At 41.5% G+C, this 21,460-nt stretch overlaps 1 protein-coding gene across 1 annotated transcript in view; it reads right to left on the bottom strand.

Annotated features, from left to right (window-relative positions):
• Positions 1 to 21,156, bottom strand: part of znf292a (zinc finger protein 292a) — a 42,416-nt gene extending 21,260 nt beyond the window's left edge. Inside the window, exons 1-3 of the mRNA XM_034160038.1 lie at positions 20,972 to 21,156; positions 10,284 to 10,438; positions 7,432 to 7,510 (exon numbers count right to left, since the gene is read on the bottom strand). Of these exons, the coding sequence (XP_034015929.1) occupies positions 7,432 to 7,510; positions 10,284 to 10,438; positions 20,972 to 21,121 (384 nt within the window). The 5' untranslated portion in view covers positions 21,122 to 21,156. The remainder of the gene's footprint in view (positions 1 to 7,431; positions 7,511 to 10,283; positions 10,439 to 20,971) is intronic.
• Between the last annotated feature and the right edge of the window lie 304 nt (positions 21,157 to 21,460).

The following is a 21,460-nucleotide window of genomic DNA, read 5'->3' as shown; positions in this document are numbered from 1 at the left end:
GATTAATTTGTCCCTCAACAAGCTCCACTTCTTTATACCATCATCAACCTCCAGACCAACAGTACATTGCATGCAATTTCTCTCCATAATTTGCAGGTCATTTGAGCATCTTTGTAGTTTTTAGACTCTGTTGCATAGTTGGTCACATTTGCAGACTTTTCTTCCAAGTGTATTTCATCCATGATCGAAATGTAACCTACAGGCGCACTGCAAAAGCTATTAAAATATGACACGGGTGAGTGAAAACGTAAAAGTGACCAATCACAGCCTTTGCGGCCTTCGTCGTTTAGCAGATGCACATCAGGCTGCAGGGAGGGTTTGCAGCCACGCAGAGGGCTCTGATCTAAAGTGGCTGTCTTTGGTTCACGTGTGAATATGTGTGAAACTTAACACCATATTATGGCAGCATTTTGTTAATAATCGTCGGCCTTGCATTATGCACTGCACTGTTTAGGTGTCGGGTCTAAGCATGATTTGAAAAAATAAACTCCTGGGCTTTTAATCAAGGAAACACGGTACACACTTTCCTTCAATTGGCTAGTGCAGTGGTGTCCAAAGTATTCCAGAAAGGGCCAAGAGGGTGCAGGTTTTCTTTGCAGCCACTGACTGATGCAGGTGATTTCACTGATTAACATCACTTTGAGCAGATGGGAAGAGTTTCTCAGTAAAATCACTACTGGAGTCAGTGGCCATTGTGGCCAACTGACTTCCATGTCAGAGAGGAGGGCTGTCAATCAAACCTCACTCTCCAGAGACAACCAACTACAGCAGAGCCAGTGCCGACCTGGTTCCCTCACCCATAGTGGCAAAACCCAACCCCCATAGAGCCATAGGTTTCGAGCGAGAGAGTAGAAACCCCTGCGCGCATGCAGAAATCAACTTTGAGAGGGCGCGGACGCACTGGTCGTCTCTCGCAGCACCTTTTCCTTCCTTGAGGAGCAGTTTCCTCGCTTGCAGTGATAAACTGCACATGTGCAGTTAATATCTACGTGTGTGAAATAATATAATACCCCCAAACGCACTTTTTACGCGAGTGTGGTTTCAGCGCTGATCTGATGCCATATTCTCAAAACCAGTCCATTAAATTCAACAATGGGCTTCAGGCAAGAACCACTCCAACACACAGCTTAGCTCATAAATGGCTTGTTCGAGTGACATAAAAGAATTTCCCATAATCGCCAATTTTCTCATATTTTGAGTTGTTTCATAAGCACAAATACAATTTGTAAGTGGCTGAGCAAGTACAAGTGGAACAATTAATTTCCTGTCATCCAAATCTATGTAGTCAGTAACTGATCAAATATCACTCACTCACACATCTTCAACCGCTTTTCCGGGTTCAGGTCGCTGGGGCAACAGCTCCAGCAGGGGATTCCAGACTTCTCTTTCCCGTGCCACACTGACCACCTCTGACTGGGGGATCCCGAGGCGTTCCCAGCCCAGTGTGGAGATATAATCTCTCCACCTAGTCCTGGGTCTTGCCAGGGGTCTCCTCCCAGATGGACGTGCCTGGAACACCTCCCTATGGAGGCGCCCAGGAGGCATCCTTACCAGATGCCCGAACCACCTCAGCTGGCTCCTTTCAACGCGAAGGAGCAGCGACTCTACTCCGAGCTCCCTGATCAAATTTTTTATTACTTAAAGCACTTTTGGTTTGATAATCTTACATAAATTGTGTGTCATTATTTCCTTAATGTGATCCTATTTAAGTCTACAATTTAAAATATAGTGTAATTCTCAGTTTGTTCATATAGCTTAATGGCATCATTAATTAAAGATACAAGATGCCTTTACTGGTCCCACAACGAAGAAATATGCAAGAATCACAAAGCCCTCTCCAGTACTGCGAACAGGTAACCCCCATCGGAATATCGTGGGTACGCAGTTCTTCCGCAACTGCAATTATATGTTACTGAAAATCATGTAATCAAATCAAAATCAAATCAAATCAATTTTATTTATACAGCGCCAAATCACAACAGTTGCCCCAAGGCGCTTTATATTGTAAGTCAAAAGCCATACAATAATTACAGAAAAACCCCAACAGTCAAAACGACCCCCTGTGAGCAAGCACTTGGAGACAGTGGGAATGAAAAAACTCCCTTTTAACAGGAAGAAACCTCCAGCAGAACCAGGCTCAGGGAGGGGCAGTCTTCTGCTGGGACTGGTTGGGGCTGAGGGAGAGAACCAGGAAAAAGACATGCTGTGGAGGGGAGCAGAGATCAATCACTAATGATTAAATGCAGAGTGGTGCATACAGAGCAAAAAGAGAAAGAAACACTCAGTGCATCATGGGAACCCCCCAGCAGTCTAAGTCTATAGCAGCATAACTAAGGGATGGTTCAGTGTCACCTGATCCAGCCCTAACTATAAGCTTTAGCAAAAAGGAAAGTTTTAAGCCTAATCTTAAAAGTAGAGAGGGTATCTGTCTCCCTGATCTGAATTGGGAGCTGGTTCCACAGGAGAGGAGCCTGAAAGCTGAAGGCTCTGCCTCCCATTCTACTCTTACAAACCCTAGGAACTACAAGTAAGCCTGCAGTCTGAGAGCGAAGCGCTCTATTGGGGTGATATGGTACTATGAGGTCCTTAAGATAAGATGGGACCTGATTATTCAAAACCTTATAAGTAAGAAGAAGAATTTTAAATTCTATTCTAGAATTAACAGGAAGCCAATGAAGAGAGGCCAATATGGGTGAGATATGCTCTCTCCTTCTAGTCCCTGTCAGTACTCTAGCTGCAGCATTTTGAATTAACTGAAGGCTTTTCAGGGAACTTTTAGGACAAAATGATAATAATGAATTACAATAGTCCAGCCTAGAGGAAATAAATGCATGAATTAGTTTTTCAGCATCACTCTGAGACAAGACCTTTCTAATTTTAGAGATATTGCGTAAATGTAAAAAAGCAGTCCTACATATTTGTTTAATATGCGCAATGTAATGTCACTGATATTGATTTTTGGTATCGTGACAACCCTACTCCCTACAATCCACAACAGGGCACTGCATCCGGCTAGTAACTGTGACTGCTAGTTGACGCCCTATAATTTTTTGATCCCACGGTATGCATGCAGATTAGTGCATGAATGCAAACTGACAGGAAAAAACCAACACATTTTTACTGACTGAAATAGGGTTGGGTATCAGGAACCGGTTCTTTTCAGGTATCGTTAAGAAATTATTCGATCCACCGACATCGATAGTGTTTTTGCTTAACGATTCTCTTATCGGTCCTTCAGAGCAGCCGTTGTTTTGAGGGTGTTTGTTGGGAAAATGATCATTTCTCTACACTGATTACAGACCCTGCGGCGGGCCTGTAATCAACCGTTTCTGCAGCGCAGCTTTGCTTTGAACCTTGAACCAATGAGGCAGTGCTTCGATCTGCTGCTTCGTTGGTTCAATATTTCGCTCCTCTTCAGAAGCGGAAACTCCGCTTCTTAACCCCTCTCAAGGTCATTAAAATATGTCAATTGTGAGTCACTTTTGTACAGATTAAAGTGACTAACTGGGACCTGTCTTGTTGCAAGAAAGAAACGAGAATCGTCTTCTGTTCCGTTGCTCCAAACGCTGTGCCGCTCTCTGCTGAGTCGAGTCTGCTCGGAATTTATAACTTCAAAGTGAATCCCCGTTTAAATCACATGACACCTCTTCCCAAACGTTGTAATACAAACAATAAACTGCAAATGATCAAAATGCTTTTTTTTTCCTCCCAAAATGAGACATCCTGGGCTGACGTGCAGCAGCCCAAGAATGTAAATGGACTGCATTTATATAGCGCTTTTCCATCTGAATCAGACGCTCAAAGCGCTTTACAATTATGCCTCACATTTACCCCGATGTCAGGGTGCTGCCATACAAGGCGCTCACTACACACTGGGAGCAATAGGGGATTAAAGGCCTTGCCCAAGGGCCCTTAGTGATTTTCCAGTCAGGTGGGGATTTGAACCCATGATCTTCTGGACTCAAGCTCAACACCTTAGCCACTAGACCATCACCTGCCCTAACACCTCCCCCCTAAGACTATATGGCTGCAGACCTGCAGACTTCAGCAGCCAGCTGAGCTCAGCTCAGATGTATGGAGAGACAATCATGCCATGTCTGAAAGGAAATGCTTTTGACAAAAACTACAGATTTTGTTTATTTCTATTTATGTCCAGAGATCAAGGATCCAGTGACCAATTTCATATTTATTTACATTAATACTCAATAAGATGCTGACATAGAAAACCTGTAAAGCCTAATTGTAGTACACAGAAAATTCACAGGAGGCATCGATGAGGAATCGGCTCGATAAGCGTAATCGATAATAGTATCGATATCGATAAAATCTTATTGATACCCATCCCTTGACTGAAGTCACCTTATGACAGATTCTGCTAGGTTATAACCTTTTTTTCTTGGTCATCTCTCCACGAATAAGATTTCTGGTATTATTACGTTACTCGTTAGGTTATTGAATGTCTTGCTCATCGCACTCTCATTTATTTATATCTGTTCATTACAAATCCTGAAGAGAGCATGTAAACATCTGACACTGCAAAACCACATGTGGTTAATATTTCCTTCCTCTCCATGATGGAGGCTTACCCTCTGACCCTCTTGCATGGCAGAGAGCATTAGTCTTGACGTGGCAAAATGTTTTAAAATACATTTTTCTGTCTAACTGTTCCTTATTTCAGCGACAGGCCGGACCAACATCCAATTGAAATGGTGTTAAAAGAACACATTATCTTTGTCATTCATCAGTTTTAGCAGGTCCCTAACGTCCACTTTCTGCATAGTTATCAATCGCAGACTATGTGTGTAGGTTTCTCTGATAGCAGGACATCAATCTTTAATTTGTAAAGTTCCTCTTCTGAAAGAAAAAAAAAAATGTAATAAATATCCTCTTCGATCCTTCTATCCCAGGGCTTTGACTGGACATCTCTGAGGTGTGTTGGGCAGGGCGTGTAGCCTTAGTTGGTAGTTTTGGGTCTTTTTTTTAATGGTAATTCATTCTTTTTGTAAATGTGTACTGGTTTACAGATGTCATACATGCAATTTATAGGGGAAACTGGGGCACAGTGGATCAGAAATGTTGTTTTGTGGCAGCATAAACACAGTATGCATAGGTTTAGGTCACTCTATTGTGGATTTAATACAGCAGGTTATTGTTTATAAGGTTGTGTTATTTATGTCTCCCCAAGTGTAATTTACAGGTGTTTAAAATCGATTTTAAAATGTTTGATTCACTGTGCCCCGGACACTAATTCACAGGGCCCAGTAAATCAACTTACAATATAATGAAAAAAACACGATTATAAAGATTTCTTCAAAATTATTAAATATATGCTGATGCATATACAAACTATAATCCAGCAAACCAGCTATGTAATGTGTGAGTGTCTTATATAGTGACATAAGTCCTTGAGAAACTATTATAAATACAACTGTCATCATGTTGTGTGTTGGGGGGGACGTGGCTGGATGTTTTGGTGTTCTTTTCTTTTCTTTGCTCTCCAGGTGGCATGAGGGCTGATTTGTCTGTGAAGAAGGTGCTGGCTGAAGAGTCTTCACCCTCATCAACATCATGGAAAGCACCTGTGAGTGGTGCTCACGTGCAACCTGGACGACTTGCAGCTGAAGCAGATAATTGGATGGCGTTCTGCATTTAAGTCATGTGTGATTCAAGCAGAACTGCCGGGAACTCGACCTTGTGATGTTCGTTTGTGAGACGCTGAGGACCGCGCCTGGGTTTTGACACATCGAGCCCGTGAAGCAGGGAGGGGTGAGGACACATGCTGTCAGCACACACGAAAGGTAATTAAGTGTTTAAGTAATTGTTGATAGTAACTTGGTGTTTTGTTACACAGTATACTGGAATTGTGAAGAGAATTGTGCAGTTTGCTTCTCACTGCTGTGGCGTGAAGGATAAGTGATCCTCCACTTGTTGTGAGAAGCTGCTCATTTGCATAAAGTAAAAAAAAGGACACTGACCTGAGTGTGTTGCTGATAGCGTGTGTTTATTGGAAGATATAGTTGTATCTGTTGCCTTACCTCACCGTCTCTTTGCTTCACAGAGAATCAGTTTGTCGTGTCCACCTGGGGGGTGTTTGGCGGTGGTAGGAAGTCCAGGAGCGCCGGCTTTAATCCTTGCGGGCGCTGGAGAGCGAGCCACGAATCACTCCACCAGAGGGACGTTGTTTTAATGTTTTTACACTTTTAAGCACAGGTGAATAATAAATAGTTTCTGTTTGGAACCGCTTTCTGGTTATTTTTAGCGCTGGGTCCTGTCTGACGCAGGTCCGCTCCTCAACCCGCGTCGACACATAACACATCATTTCTGTTCAAATGTGAAAACAGTTGTTTATATACACAAATTATAGAAACAATTCATGGAAAAATAAATGTACAAACTTCAACAAGTATTATTTGTCATCCACTTGATACTGGGGCTTAGTAAATCACTTTCTAGACTGATTCACTGTGCCCCGGGTGCACGTGACACACAAGCCATGTTATCAAATACCTGATAGTCTGGGGAAGACATAACACATACTCATCAGTTGGACGGGGTAGTCTTCTAATATTTTTGGGGGGCGACCTTTACTTTTGAGAGGAAAAAAAACTGACTTCACTTGCCACTTAGTTTTACCCTTAATGTATCCAAAAACAAAACACTAATTTATAAGGGGATGTCTTTATGCATAAAAATATGCATAACTGCTGCAAATATATATGTAGTTTTGCAGATATAGCTATTGATTCCCTGTACCCCGTGATTCATCGTGCCCCGATCACCCCTACATTTATCTGAGTTTACAAGTGTTTGTGACACACCCATATGAGCCCACTGTACTTAAGAAGGTAAAAATAAAAAAAAGAGGAAAAGCTGGACATTTGGCAAAAGATATCGCATGAGACTAAATTATTGGCGTGTTCGGTGAAGCTGGCATGATTTCTACAATTACACAAATATCTATGACTTCAGTGTTGGGACAACTCCAGAGTTGCCATAATCAAGCCATTCCTACTGCTTAAAGATCTGTGGTTTCTGAGTACTTCTTGGGAACTTCGGTACTCGAGATCCAGAGCTCTTAGCCTAGCATCGGGATGTTTTTGATTGGCTGAGAGAGAAAGTACTGCAGCAGAAAAAGAACCATGTGGTTTTTCCTCCAGCAATAAAACCGCCGGTTTAAAGTAGTGAAAGTCTTGATATTCTCTTTCTGTTGCATTTTGCACTGAAGTCTACAGAAAAGGAAAGCTGTTGTTTGCATATTCATGTCTAAAGAGCAATAAATACTTGGAGGTACAGTACTGTATCAAAATGAGTTGTGAATGTCTTCTTCTTTTTTTTTTTGCACTGAACAAACTCTTCTCCAGTGACTGCAAGGGCAACCAACCAAAAAAAAAAAACACACACAACTCATCCAACAGCCCTGAGGATACTGACCTTCATGGAGGACTGAAACTCCTCCCATAAGGCACCGGGGACATGCTGGGGCAGTAAGAGCAGCAGCTCCGCACAACTCCTGTGAATTCAACACAGCCATTTGTTAACGCAAGATCTGGGTCAAGGATGTGCATACACAAAATAACTGCAGAAAAACATACAAGAATAGCTTCAGATAGTGACACAGCGAGTATAGACAGTTCTGCATTTTTCAAATTCAAGAAACTGAAATGCAGCAGTACGATATTTAAGTGACTGTACCTATTATCAGTGAACAGTTGTGTGTATGTTGATAATGTGATGCTTATTTAAAGCTGTACGACCTTTCACATTTCACAAAACTGTCATTATTATAACGTCATTTTATTTTTGTAACTTGTTGCAAAATTACAGCTCATTTTAACAAAGAGAACATAATTACCTGGGGAAAACTCTATGATGAGTATTTTCTTTTTAACACTGCAGGAGGAAGTGTGTGTGTGCACGCATGCATGAGGTTATGAAATTATCGGACGTTACCTGTGACCTCACGTGATGTGCATATACGGGGTGCACACGCTAGCATCCGTAAGATGTCTTGTAAATCACTTCAGAGATATTATATGGTTACAAAAACACCATTTTTAGGTTTAGACGTGTTTATTTCTCACCATTTTCACAAAATATATAAGAAACATGTTAGATTTATACAGGAATAAGGTGTTTCAGAGCATTTTCCACCATGTAGTAGGGCTGTGCAATTAACCGAATTTCGATCGCGATATCGATATTTGTATCAATTGATCTCCAAACTCGTGTAATCGAGTGAAACGATTTAAGGGCCTTTCATCAGGCCAATCCGTCAATGTGTCCCAAGACACATGACGTCAGACGCGTCACTTCGGAGGGATTGCTACATCACACTCTGGCTATTTCCACAACCTGAAAAAAGTTCAGCGATCACCTTCTTGAATTTGTGTCGCCTGAACCACAAAAACGCTTTAAAAAACAGCAGTAGAACGATTCTCCATCACCCTGCTGGGAGAAGCTTTTTTTCAGCTACTTTTCGAAGTGACACCGACCGAGGGAGGACTGAGGACTTGGTGGGATATCGATCGAACCGCGACAGCGAGCCGACCCACACGGAGAAGCCGGCCTTCAGGCATCATTCCTGGGCAGAGCGAAGCAGGCAGCCGGGGTGATGAAGCAAACCCACTCAGTCTGAAATCTCCCACTTTTTGGATATATGCGAAGTCTCTGTTTTTTTTTTTTTAATGCCTATTTTGACTATTATTATAGACACCCGGTGAGAGCAGCAAAGAAGAGAATTTCATTGCACAGGGAAATACGTTTCTTACTGTACATATGACAATAAACCTTTTGAACCTTGAACCTCCCAGTTTGCCCAACGGAGTTTAGTTCTGCAGCTTTATCGAGGTGAGAATAATGTAAAAATAAAACGTGATGTTTACTGAACTGCTGTGAAGGTTTAATGATCGGTTAACGTTAGCTTAGCTTAGCTAGCTAGTCTTTTTTATTTTTACCAAATAAAGCTACAGCTTTTTTCAGACACCACAAAAGCTTAACTTTAAATAACTTATTTTTTCGGGCGTTTTTTTTCCATCATTTTTCCACGTTTTTTTTTTTTCCTTTTTTATATATATAAACTGTTTAGTGTTTCTTTATATTTAAAGAAATCTTTTTATTTGTCCTAATCAGGAACATTTGCTGTGCAGACAACCAAACTTCCACTGATGAGCTGAAAACCACGAAGTCCAGTTGAAAGAAAACATCTCTGCTCTAAAGCAACACCACCAGAGTTCAAAGCTGCAGAAGAGACCTTCATCTGGTCCCGAGAATTCAGCAGAACATCACCTGCTTCTAAATAAAAGGCTCTTTCAACAGCAACTATTTTATTATTTTTAAAAAAGCTGTTTCATTTTATATTTTAACAATAAATGAACGGATACATTTCTCCAAAAGGAGATAAGAAGACGTGGTCAAGGGAATGATGACAAAAACACAAACTAATGAACATAAATTGAAACAAAAACAATGCAGCCGCACTATGTCCTAGTAGCACAAGTCAGGGAGATGCCCAAAGACACTGACCAACTGGTCAGTGACAACAGGGAAGGGAGAGGAAAACAGAAAAATATATAATATGATATTTTTAATATTTATTTTATTCATTTTATGTTTTATACAGGTAAGGTACAGTACATTTTCAATTTGGAGGTTTTGCCAACATTGTCTATAACAATTTTTTTTTAGAGTGAGAGAAATGCTGAATAAATGCATTGTGTAACTAAAAAAAAATAATCGTTTGAATAATCGTGATTTCAGTATTTACCTAAATAATCGTGATACTTTTTTCCATAATCGAGCAGCCCTACCATGTAGGATTATTCTGTTCAAGTGAGCAGCCAGCTGACATCACAGTGCATCTCTTCTGTGATTGGCTGTCTCCCATGTGCTTCCCAGCATCCCTTGCGTAAGTTGAGGGAAGCCCCAATGTGATCTTTGATGTCGCTATGGTCGCTATTACAGAATGTGGGTCACTGCCGAAAGTAGTTCAAGGCCGTCTGCTCATTTGAATTTTTTCCCTTCAGGGGAACGTTTTATAAACTTTTTTTTAGATAACGCTAATTTTGATCATATTGGCAATGTCATATTATGAATCCGCTATTTAAAGCCTCATAAATAAAATTATAGTGGGGCCAAAGAAAATTATTTTTGTGTCTTAAATCTTAAAAAGCTTAGTGGTCCTACACTTTTAAGGTGTAACACGCATGTCACATTTAGAAGAAACAAAGCTGCAAAAAAAAATGGCATGGATAAAAAATACAAACCAGTTCAGAGCTTCTACTCACAATGCTAACTTTTCAAGTAGGAGTGGCACGTTTTCACATTCGGAGGAGAGACAGGAGGAGGCCCGAGCAAAGCTGAGGATGGCCACAGTGTACACTTCCAGCAAAGGCAGTGGGTCCTCATCAGTTTTCCAACGTCCGGCATGTTCTAGAAGGACCTGGAAAAATATTCAAATACGAGAATAACACTGATGGCTGTTGCATAAGGGCCAAAAAAGTATCACCAAAGCCAAGTGCTGAGTCTGTGTTTCTTCATATCACAGCTAAATACCCATTTGACTTTGTATCTCAGTGTCTGTAAAAGAAAAAACAGCATTATTATGCTGCAAATTTTATCCCATATTTGTGTGGGTTGAAGGAGGCAAAATAGCCCAACATTAAGCACATTAGAAGTTCAGCAACTTGCTCAAGCCACACTTACGAATCAAGGCAACAACCATCTTCTGAGCTATTAAAATGACTTTGGACCTGTTATCAGTCTAGACATGATCATTCCTGTAGTCCAGTGTGCTAAAGCAGCACTATGCTGCATTAACAAATAATAAATACTGAATTTTACTATACAAATCCATTCATTCATTTGTGTGCCATCATTCTTGAACCTTTCACTTTAATAAGTCTTAGTAATGCCCCTTCTATCAATTAAAAAATGACACAATTTGGTTTACAAAATACAGTATACTGTATATTAGCAGTGTAAATCATAAGTGCCATCACAGTACCTTATTATACCTATTCTTTGGTCAACAATACGATACTTGCTGATATCACAAAGTCTGCCATGCTTCTATTAATTTTAGGGACCTGTGATCAATATAATGTGATATCATAAGTTAACTGCTTGGCACTACAAAGTTAGTACAGAAAGAAGTGAACATGGACGGAAATAGTGACACTAATGTGCAATGACTATTTCAAAATAAAGGCACAATGATACGGATCAATGTTTTCTCTTTGCATCAATTATACTGGATTACTGAATAGGTATATAGATCCATTGTTACAACCTTAGTATATATACTCTATACCCATGACAACAGACTGTTTGCAACTAGAATAATTTTCTGTTACCAAAAAAAAAAAAAAATTCATACTACAAAAAATCTGATTATAGTTTAGTATCTATGACTGAGATCAAAGTCAAAGTCAAAATGTCTTTATTTGTCTCCCTAAGGAGAAATTTGCCTTGGACAGAGTCTGCTACACAACAACACATCCAGTACATAGCACCCATACATTAAAAACAACACAGTAAGTCAAAGGATAAAATATAAATACACAAACACTACACTCTGTTTCTCTGATCCTCATTGTGTATTGAATGTATCTTACCATTACGAACAATTCACGCAAGAGAAGACGACAACACCAAGTGGATTTATAAAACCAAACAGAAGAAAATTAAACAGAATGGCTAGCATTAGTCGACATGGACCAAGCAGGAGGTACAAGTGATAATCGATGTGTGAGGATTTAAACTGTTGAGGAGAAATGAGAAAATCTAGTTCAGTGCACCTGGACACCAGCAGAACATGTTGCGAAACAGTGCCAAGAGAAAAGAAGTAGGTTGATGTAGGATTACAAGCGTCTGAAGGACCACAACAACAAAGGTGGCTCAGACCGCAAAACCAACGGAATACTGCACCACACACCTACATGCACCGGCAACGCAAGGACAAAAGACAAAAGATGTTTTATTGTTGAAGGGGTGTTGCACTGGAAAGGACGGGGCAATCGAGAAGTCCGGAGTCTGTTACACAATTAATGAAATAGATATTTTGTTAAGCAAGCTAGTGGGAAGCCAAATAATAACAAGAATTTACACATTACTCATTTTTGCCTTCTGACTACCACACTAATGTTTCATGCTAGCCACACGTAGCAAGGTATGTTGATTTGACTCTAACATTAAAATTTGCTTGCAAGCTAACGCTAGCATCAGATGTTTGGACCTCACTGCAGCGGAGACAAGACAGGTGAGCAGGCCAATTACTGGGCGGCCCCTGTAAACATTTGGGAAATCTGGGGAGTAGTTTGAGTTCCTGCGGTGAACACAGGCCTGACCCACAACCCAAGGCAGGTTCCATGGTGTGGTGGATGTGGTGATGCGCACCATCAATACATACTCCAAGACTTGACTTGATCTTTATTTATAAATATCACATATTTATGATATAGTTAGCAGCTTTTCTTAATTACCATCATTATGTGTGGCTGGACCATTTGCACAGTACTGAAGGAAGTTCATTATAAGTGAAGTCAATGGAGTGTGCACAGTTCACCATGAGTACTCGGACTCAGGTCCAACGAGTCCTGATTTTCATGACCCATGACTTGACTTGAACATCAGCACTGCATTTGGACTCAGGAGTTGGAGATGAGGACTGCAATTTTTTTTTGTTTGTTTGTTTATTTGCTTGTCATAGGCGATAATAATTTGTTATGAGATATTCAATCAATCAATCAATCAATCAACTTTTTTCTTATATAGCGCCAAATCACAACAAACAGTTGCCCCAAGGCGCTCCATATTGCAAGGCAAGGCCATACAATAACCATGAAAAACCCCAACGGTCAAAACGACCCCCTATGAGCAAGCACTTGGCCACAGTGGGAAGGAAAAACTCCCTTTTAACAGGAAGAAACCTTCAGCAGAACCAGGCTCAGGGAGGGGCAGTCTTCTGCTGAGACTGGTTGGGGCTGAGGGAAAGAACCAGGAAAAAGACATGCCGAGAAGGGGGGCAGAGATCGATCACTAATGATTAAATGCAGAGTGATGCATACGGGGCAAAAAAAGAAAGAAACAGTGCATCATGGGAACCCCCCACAGTCTACGTCTAAAGCAACATAACCAAGGGATGGTCCAGGGTCACCCGATCCAGCCCTAACTATAAGCCTTAGCGAAAAGGAAAGTTTTAAGCCTAATCTTAAAAGTAGAGAGGGTATCTGTCTCCCTGATCTGAATTGGGAGCTGGTTCCACAGGAGAGGAGCCTGAAAGCTGAAGGCTCTGCCTCCCATTCTACTCTTACAAACCCTAGGAACCACAAGTAAGCCCGCAGTCTGAGAGCGAAGCGCTCTAATGGGGTAATATGGTACTACGAGGTCCCTAAGATAAGATGGGACCTGATTATTCAAAACCTTATAAGTAAGAAGAAGAATTTTAAATTCTATTCTAGAATTAACAGGAAGCCAATGAAGAGAGGCCAACACGGGTGAGATATGCTCTCTCCTGCTAGTCCCCGTCAGTACTCTAGCTGCAGCATTCTGAACCAACTGAAGGCTTTTTAGGGAACTTTTAGGACAACCTGATAATAATGAATTACAATAGTCCAGCCTAGAGGAAATAAATGCATGAATTAGTTTTTCAGCATCACTCTGAGACAAGACCTTTCTGATTTTAGAAATATTGCGTAAATGCAAAAAGGCAGTCCTACATATTTGTTTAATATGCGCTTTGAATGACATATCCTGATCAAAAATAACTCCAAGATTTCTCACAGTATTACTAGAGATCAGGGAAATGCCATCCAGAGTAACGATCTGGTTAGACACCATGCTTCTAAGATTTGTGGGGCCAAGTACAATAACTTCAGTTTTATCTGAGTTTAAAAGCAGGAAATTAGAGGTCATCCATGTCTTTATGTCTGTAAGACAATCCTGCAGTTTAGCTAATTGGTGTGTATCCTCTGGCTTCATGGATAGATAAAGCTGGGTATCATCTGCGTAACAATGAAAATTTAAGCAATACCGTCTAATAATACTGCCCAAGGGAAGCATGTATAAAGTGAATAAAATTGGTCCTAGCACAGAACCTTGTGGAACTCCATAATTAACTTTAGTCTGTGAAGAAGATTCCCCATTTACATGAACAAACTGTAATCTATTAGACAAATATGATTCAAACCACCGCAGCGCAATGCCTTTAATACCTATGACATGCTCTAATCTCTGTAATAAAATTTTATGGTCAACAGTATCAAAAGCAGTACTGAGGTCCAACAGAACAAGCACAGAGATAAGTCCACTGTCCGAAGCCATAAGAAGATCATTTGTAACCTTCACTAATGCTGTTTCTGTACTATGATGAATTCTAAAACCTGACTGAAACTCTTCAAATAGACCATTCCTCTGCAGGTGATCAGTTAGCTGTTGTACAACTACCCTCTCAAGAATCTTTGAGAGAAAAGGAAGGTTGGAGATTGGCCTATAATTAGCTAAGATAGCTGGGTCAAGTGATGGCTTTTTAAGTAATGGTTTAATTACTGCCACCTTAAAGGCCTGTGGTACATAACCAACTAACAAAGATAGATTGATCATATTTAAGATTGAAGCATTAAATAATGGTAGGACTTCCTTGAGCAGCCTGGCAGGAATGGGGTCTAATAAGCATGTTGATGGTTTGGATGAAGTAACTAATGAAAATAACTCAGGCAGAACAATCGGAGAGAAAGAGTCTAACCAAATACCGGCATCACTGAAAGCAGCCAAAGATAACGATACATCTTTGGGATGGTTATGAGTATTTTTTTCTCTAATAGTCAAAATTTTGTTAGCAAAGAAAGTCATGAAGTCATCACTAGTTAAAGTTAATGGAATACTCAGCTCAATAGAGCTCTGACTCTTTGTCAGCCTGGCTACAGTGCTGAAAAGAAACCTGGGGTTGTTCTTATTTTCTTCAATTAGTGATGAGTAGAAAGATGTCCTAGCTTCACGGAGGGCTTTCTTATAGAGCAACAAACTCTTTTTCCAGGCTAAGTGAAGATCTTCTAAATTAGTGAGACGCCATTTCCTCTCCAACTTACGGGCTATCTGCTTTAAGCTACGAGTTTGTGAGTTATACCACGGAGTCAGACACTTCTGATTTAAAGCTCTCTTTTTCAGAGGAGCTACAGCATCCAAAGTTGTCTTCAATGAGGATGTAAAACTATTGACGAGATACTCTAGCTCCCTTACAGAGTTTAGGTAGCTACTCTGCTCTGTGTTGGTATATGACATTAGAGAACATAAAGAAGGAATCATATCCTTAAACCTAGTTACAGCGCTTTCTGAAAGACTTCTAGTGTAATGAAACTTATTCCCCACTGCAGGGTAGTCCATCAGGGTAAATGTAAATGTTATTAAAAAATGATCAGACAGAAGGGAGTTTTCAGGGAATACTGTTAAGTCTTCTATTTCCATACCATAAGTCAGAACAAGATCTAAAATATGATTAAAGTGGTGGGTGGACTCATTTACTTTTTGAGCAAAGCCGATAGAGTCTAATAATAGATTAAATGCAGTGTTGAGGCTGTCATTCTCAGCATCTGTGTGGATGTTAAAATCGCCCACTATAATTATCTTATCTGAGCTAAGCACTAAGTCAGACAAAAGGTCTGAAAATTCACAGAGAAACTCACAGTAACGACCAGGTGGACGATAGATAATAACAAATAAAACTGGTTTTTGGGACTTCCAATTTGGATGGACATGACTAAGAGACAAGCTTTCAAATGAATTAAAGCTCTGTCTAGGTTTTTGATTAATTAATAAGCTGGAATGGAAGATTGCTGCTAATCCTCCGCCCCGGCCCGTGCTACGAGCATTCTGACAGTTAGTGTGACTCGGGGGTGTTGACTCATTTAAACTAACATATTCATCCTGCTGTAACCAAGTTTCTGTTAGGCAGAATAAATCAATACGTTGATCAATTATTATATCATTTACCAACAGGGACTTAGAAGAAAGAGACCTAATGTTTAATAGACCACATTTAACTGTTTTAGTCTTTGGTGCAATTGAAGGTGCTATATTATTTTTTCTTTTTGAATTTTTATGCTTAAATAGATTTTTGCTAGTTATTGGTGGTCTGGGAGCAGGCACCGTCTCTACGGGGATGGGGTAATAAGGGGATGGCAGGGGGAGAGAAGCTGCAGAGAGGTGTATAAGACCACAGCTCTGCCTCCTGGTCCCAACGCTAGACAGTCACAGTTTGGAGGATCCAAGAAAATTGGCCAGATTTCTAGAAATGAGAGCTGCTCCCTCTAAAGTGGGATGGATGCCGTCTCTCCTAACAAGACCAGGTTTTCCCCAGAAGCTTTGCCAATTATCAATGAAGCCCACCTCATTTTTTGGACACCACTCAGACAGCCAGCAATTCAAGGAGAACATGCGGCTAAACATGTCACTCCCGGTCTGATTGGGGAGGGGCCCAGAGAAAACAACAGAGTCCGACATTGTTTTTGCAAAGTTACACACCGATTTAATGTTAATTTTAGTGACCTCCGATTGGCGTAACCGAGTGTCATTACTGCCGACGTGAATTACAATCTTACCAAATTTACGCTTAGCCTTAGCCAGCAATTTCAAATGTCCTTCGATGTCGCCTGCTCTGGCCCCCGGAAGACAATTGACAATGGTTGCTGGTGTCGCTAACTTCACATTTCTCAAAACAGAGTCGCCAATAACCAGAGTTTGATCCTCGGCGGGTGTGTCGTCGAGTGGGGAAAAACGGTTAGAGATGTGAACGGGTTGACGGTGTACACGGGGCTTCTGTTTAGGGCTATGCTTCCTCCTCACAGTCACCCAGTCAGCCTGCTTTCCCGACTGATCGGGATCTGCCAGGGGGGAACTAACGGCGGCTAAGCTACCTTGGTCCGCACCGACTACAGGGGCCTGGCTAGCTGTAGAATTTTCCACGGTGCGGAGCCGAGCCTCCACTTCGCCCAGCCTGGCCTCCAAAGCTACGAATAAGCTGCACTTATTACAAGTACCGTTACTGCTAAAGGAGGCCGAGGAATAACTAAACATTTCACACCCAGAGCAGAAAAGTGCGGGAGAGACAGGAGAAGCCGCCATGCTAAATCGGCTAAGAGCTAGTAGCTACGCTAAGCTAGCGGATTCCCAAAAACAAAGTAAATAATGTGCAAATAATCCAAAGGTGATTCAGCAGAAGGAGTGCCCCAATCAAGGCACCAAACAGGCCATGAAGCAGCACAGGCAACGCACGACAACGGTGCTAAAATAAAATAAAAAAAAATAAAAATAAAAACGAAAGCGTTAGCAAGCTAGTTAGCCTGCCAACGCTAATAAAAGTTAGCTGATAAAAGTGCTCCGTCGCGATGTTTCGACCGTTAGAGGTCTTCCTTAGGCGTTGGAGCACAGTAAAAAGTAAAAAAAAAAATAAAAAGTAAAAAAGTAAAGAAAAGTAAAAAAGTCTTGAAAAAGACTGTTAGTTCAAGTCCAAAGCAGCAGGTAGCAGTCTCTGTGTAAACAGTCCCAACAGAGAGCCCTCCAAATCCAACCTACTACCCGAACCCGAACAAGACTCGTGGAAGGCTGGTAAGTGAACGTGGAAATATAACAAACTGCCCGAATTTGAGAGTTGTTTAGAAGCTCCCAAGTTGCTACTCATTAGATGAGATGCAAAGAGCTAAGATATTGATAGCTTTAATACCATAATTCAAACACAACTTGGAGTCTTCTTTAGTGACTTCGACTTTTAGTTGGACTTGAACATTGGAGACAGGAAATGTGACTCAGACTCGATGTTTAGTGACTTGATAACACCAACCCGGCAGCAACCCACCCAAAACATGATGGGATATGCCCGAGACCCATATTACACCCAAATACTCATACTAGTTTACTATATAGTAAGCAAATAGTGTGTCATAATCTGTGGGGTATTTGAATACTCAAAAGGCATTTAGCCGTATTTAACCGGTACTTGGATGACCTGCTACTGCCAAGGCTGTGTCCCAATTCAGCGACTGTGTTCTTCTGAGGCTGCATTTGCCAGTCACTCAACTAGGCTAGACTTCATAATTTCAAAGGCTCCTTGGAATGCAGCTGACATATTCAGCCTTGTTTCCCCTGAAAGCAGCCAACTAATCCCATAAGTCATTGCAAGATTTTTTTCCGCAACCAAATGGTTGACAAATTTTAAAAAAAACAACAACTTGCAGGCTCCACATGTACAATTGTAAATAAGTAATGCTAGTATGTATTTAAAAAGTACTGAAATATGATTAATAAATTATTAGTTACACCGACTACACTAGCTTGTTGCAAGCAGCTTTCAAGGCTGGCAGGAAACAGGGGGTAGGGCCAGGAAAAGTTAATGCCTAAACAGAAAATGGTCCATGGGCTACATCACCTTATTTTAGAATGATTTGTTCAGCCTCTGCTGTCTCTGAAGGCCAGATCTTTGGAGGGCACAGCCTTCTACATGCTATGTCCCACAAAACTCTTCAGACACAGTAGAGGCCGGAACAAACTGTTCTGAAATGAGATGGTCTAGCCCATGGAGCATTCTGCAGTTATGTCATTATATTTCACCGCCCTACTCCCTGTCATCTGGCAACCTTGACAGCTTCACACACCAAGCTAGCACAGTGGAGGTAAACCATAGTTTATTAATAATTTTTCAGTACTTATTAATGCTTTGCTTATAAATATTACTGTTTTACAATTGTACATATACAGCCTAATAGTGTTATTGTGACTTTTTCTAAATCTACCAACCATTTTGCCTTGGGGAGAAAAAAAAAAAAAATTGCACAAAGGCTCATGATATTGTTTGAGCCGTGAAAAATAATGTGCAAATGGACTTCACAGCACCATCCCATAAAGCAGCTGGAGCCTGGTAACCAAAAAAGAAGAATTTCCTGGGAAAATTCAAAGACATTAGTGGACACACATGAAAATGGGGCTGCGTAATTGCAGAAAATACACATTAGGAACCATTTTAAAAAGTCTGCTGTTGCAAAACATAACTTTTCGAGGCATGTGTGGGTACTATGCGCATCTGCACTGTTTCTTTCTCTTTTTGCTCTGTATGCACCACTCTGCATTTAATCATTAGTGATCGATCTCTGCTCCCCTCCACAGCATGTCTTTTTCCTGGTTCTCTCCCTCAGCCCCAACCAGTCCCAGCAGAAGACTGCCCCTCCCTGAGCCTGGTTCTGCTGGAGGTTTCTTCCTGTTAAAAGGGAGTTTTTCCTTCCCACTGTAGCCAAGTGCTTGCTCACAGGGGGTCGTTTTGACCGTTGGGGTTTTACATAATTATTTTATGGCCTTGCCTTACAATATAAAGCGCCTTGGGGCAACTGTTTGTTGTGATTTGGCGCTATATAAAAAAATTGATTGATTGATTGATTGATCTGCGTCTTCCGTATTTGGATCAAAGGACAGGTAAAATGGCGGCGTAGTATGTCCAAACTGTGTCCCTGCTACTCACCCATTTACTTCTAGTATGTATTGCAGTAAAGATAGGACAGTATGTACTTAAAAGTTTGAGCCACACCGTAACAGATTAAGCAAACATATGATTAACGGTTATGAAATGTTGATATCCATTTGTGTCCATGCGCTCCTTGTCACCTGGTATCCGGTGAGTTTGTCTGCAAGTTTTATGCATGGTAAAAACTTTAAGTGGGCAAAGCGCTGTGGTTGCATGTTTGTTTACCCTTTTGTCTTGTTCATAGCTTGACAGTAGTAGATGCTAGTTTTATTTTATCCACACATTATCTGTTTGACATCTGTTTGTGTCCAGAGGTATTGTGCACCTGTATTCAGTGGTTGTCATCTTATTCTATCAGAGCCACAAATCCACCATAAATGAATGGATTAGCAGATTTTTTTTGCCATCGGGCAAATGATTTCAATCTGTTACTGATCAGTTCACTCAATCCATCACAGTGTATGTTAAACATTCCAATACAGGGTTACTATCCCTTAAATATGCCTACATATATATATATGTAGGAAGGAAAAATGCAATAAAAAACCCATTAACCAAACCAGAAAACAGACAGGTTTTTTTTTAATCTGTTACATGGTTTATTTATCATTTTGAATTGTTTTTGGTTGGCAAAAGTTCAGGGAAAACTTTTTAATCTTTTATCCTCCCCTCGTCAACTCTGCAGAATTTATTTAAACACCCACTTTATTCTTACATACTGTGTAATAACTGTCACCGATTCTGGGCTAATTCATTACGGGGGATGGATGTCTAACGGGAGTCACACTTTTGCTTTTTCAAATCTTTTCCAGCTGTTCGCTGCAATCCACACATTTTTTTTTTCTGGTGCAGGCTATCAACTGGAATATGAACGCTTGCATTGCTTTAGCTGTTTTAATTAGTGCAAAAGGCCCGGGCTAGCACCTGGTGGGTAAAAAAAAAAAAAGGTGGGGGGGAAAAAGCATTGATTTTTCCGCGCAATAAAACACTAACACATCACACCACGACAAAATATAAACCAGCAGTGTTATAACGCTTGAATTATGTAGTTATAAGGTCGGTGCATGCGTTAGTTTAGCTTTTTTCGCCCCTTTTTGCACAGCATGACCACTGCTCAGGACAGACAGACCAGCTAGCAACATTCATCTGCTGCTAGCTCTCTGGCCTGTAAAAATTCACGCACAGCTCGCACACATCGGTGCCGCTCGTTTGGCGAGGACGGCCACACTCTGACAGTAAGATCAGCTCGGAGCCGTTACTAGGAGGACGCAGGAAAAGCCAGCGAGGACTGTATTTTTTTTTCCTCTCTCTCGCCCTCTCTCCATCTTGAAATAGCAGGTAGCTAGCACCGCAGCTAGCGGCTTAGCTACATTGTTGTAGCTAAACGTAGACGCGCATCCTCGGCCAGGAAGCCAGAGAGAGAGAGGGGCTGCAGGCTGGCCGGGATGAGCGGCAGCGGGACGGGCTAACCTGGCAGAACTCCTGGCAGAACTGCAGGGAGGCTTCGAGCGGCGACAGCGGGCTCTCCTTCAGCACTGCGCTCAGGCGCTGGAAGCGCTCTCGGAGCTCCTCGATGGCTTTCCGTGTGTCATATTCCCTCTCTGTCTCCCCCTCCGCCATCTTCACAACAATCACGACCGCGTACGCACAGATGTTACGCCGCCAGACTCGCACACGTACGCGCACGCAGGAGCGGGGGGAGGGGAGAGCGCGCCCCGTACGCCCCCCCCCCCCACACACACACACACACTGAAAAGCATCCGTGACCTCGCCACGCAAAACACACTTTTGACACCAAAGACTGCGTGGAAAACAGGAGGAGTTCTTGTTGGTGGCCAAGCAGTTAGTCCACTTGGTTTCAGTGTGGATGGTTTCCCGGTTCAAACCCTACCCCTGCCCCAGTTGCATCAGGAAGGTCATCCGGTGTAAAACTTGTGCCAAATCAACATGCAGATGTGG

This window comes from Thalassophryne amazonica, chromosome 19 (assembly GCF_902500255.1).
Source record: "Thalassophryne amazonica chromosome 19, fThaAma1.1, whole genome shotgun sequence".
Classification (NCBI taxonomy): Eukaryota; Metazoa; Chordata; class Actinopteri; order Batrachoidiformes; family Batrachoididae; genus Thalassophryne; species Thalassophryne amazonica.
This window is presented reverse-complemented; position numbering and strand designations above follow the sequence as displayed.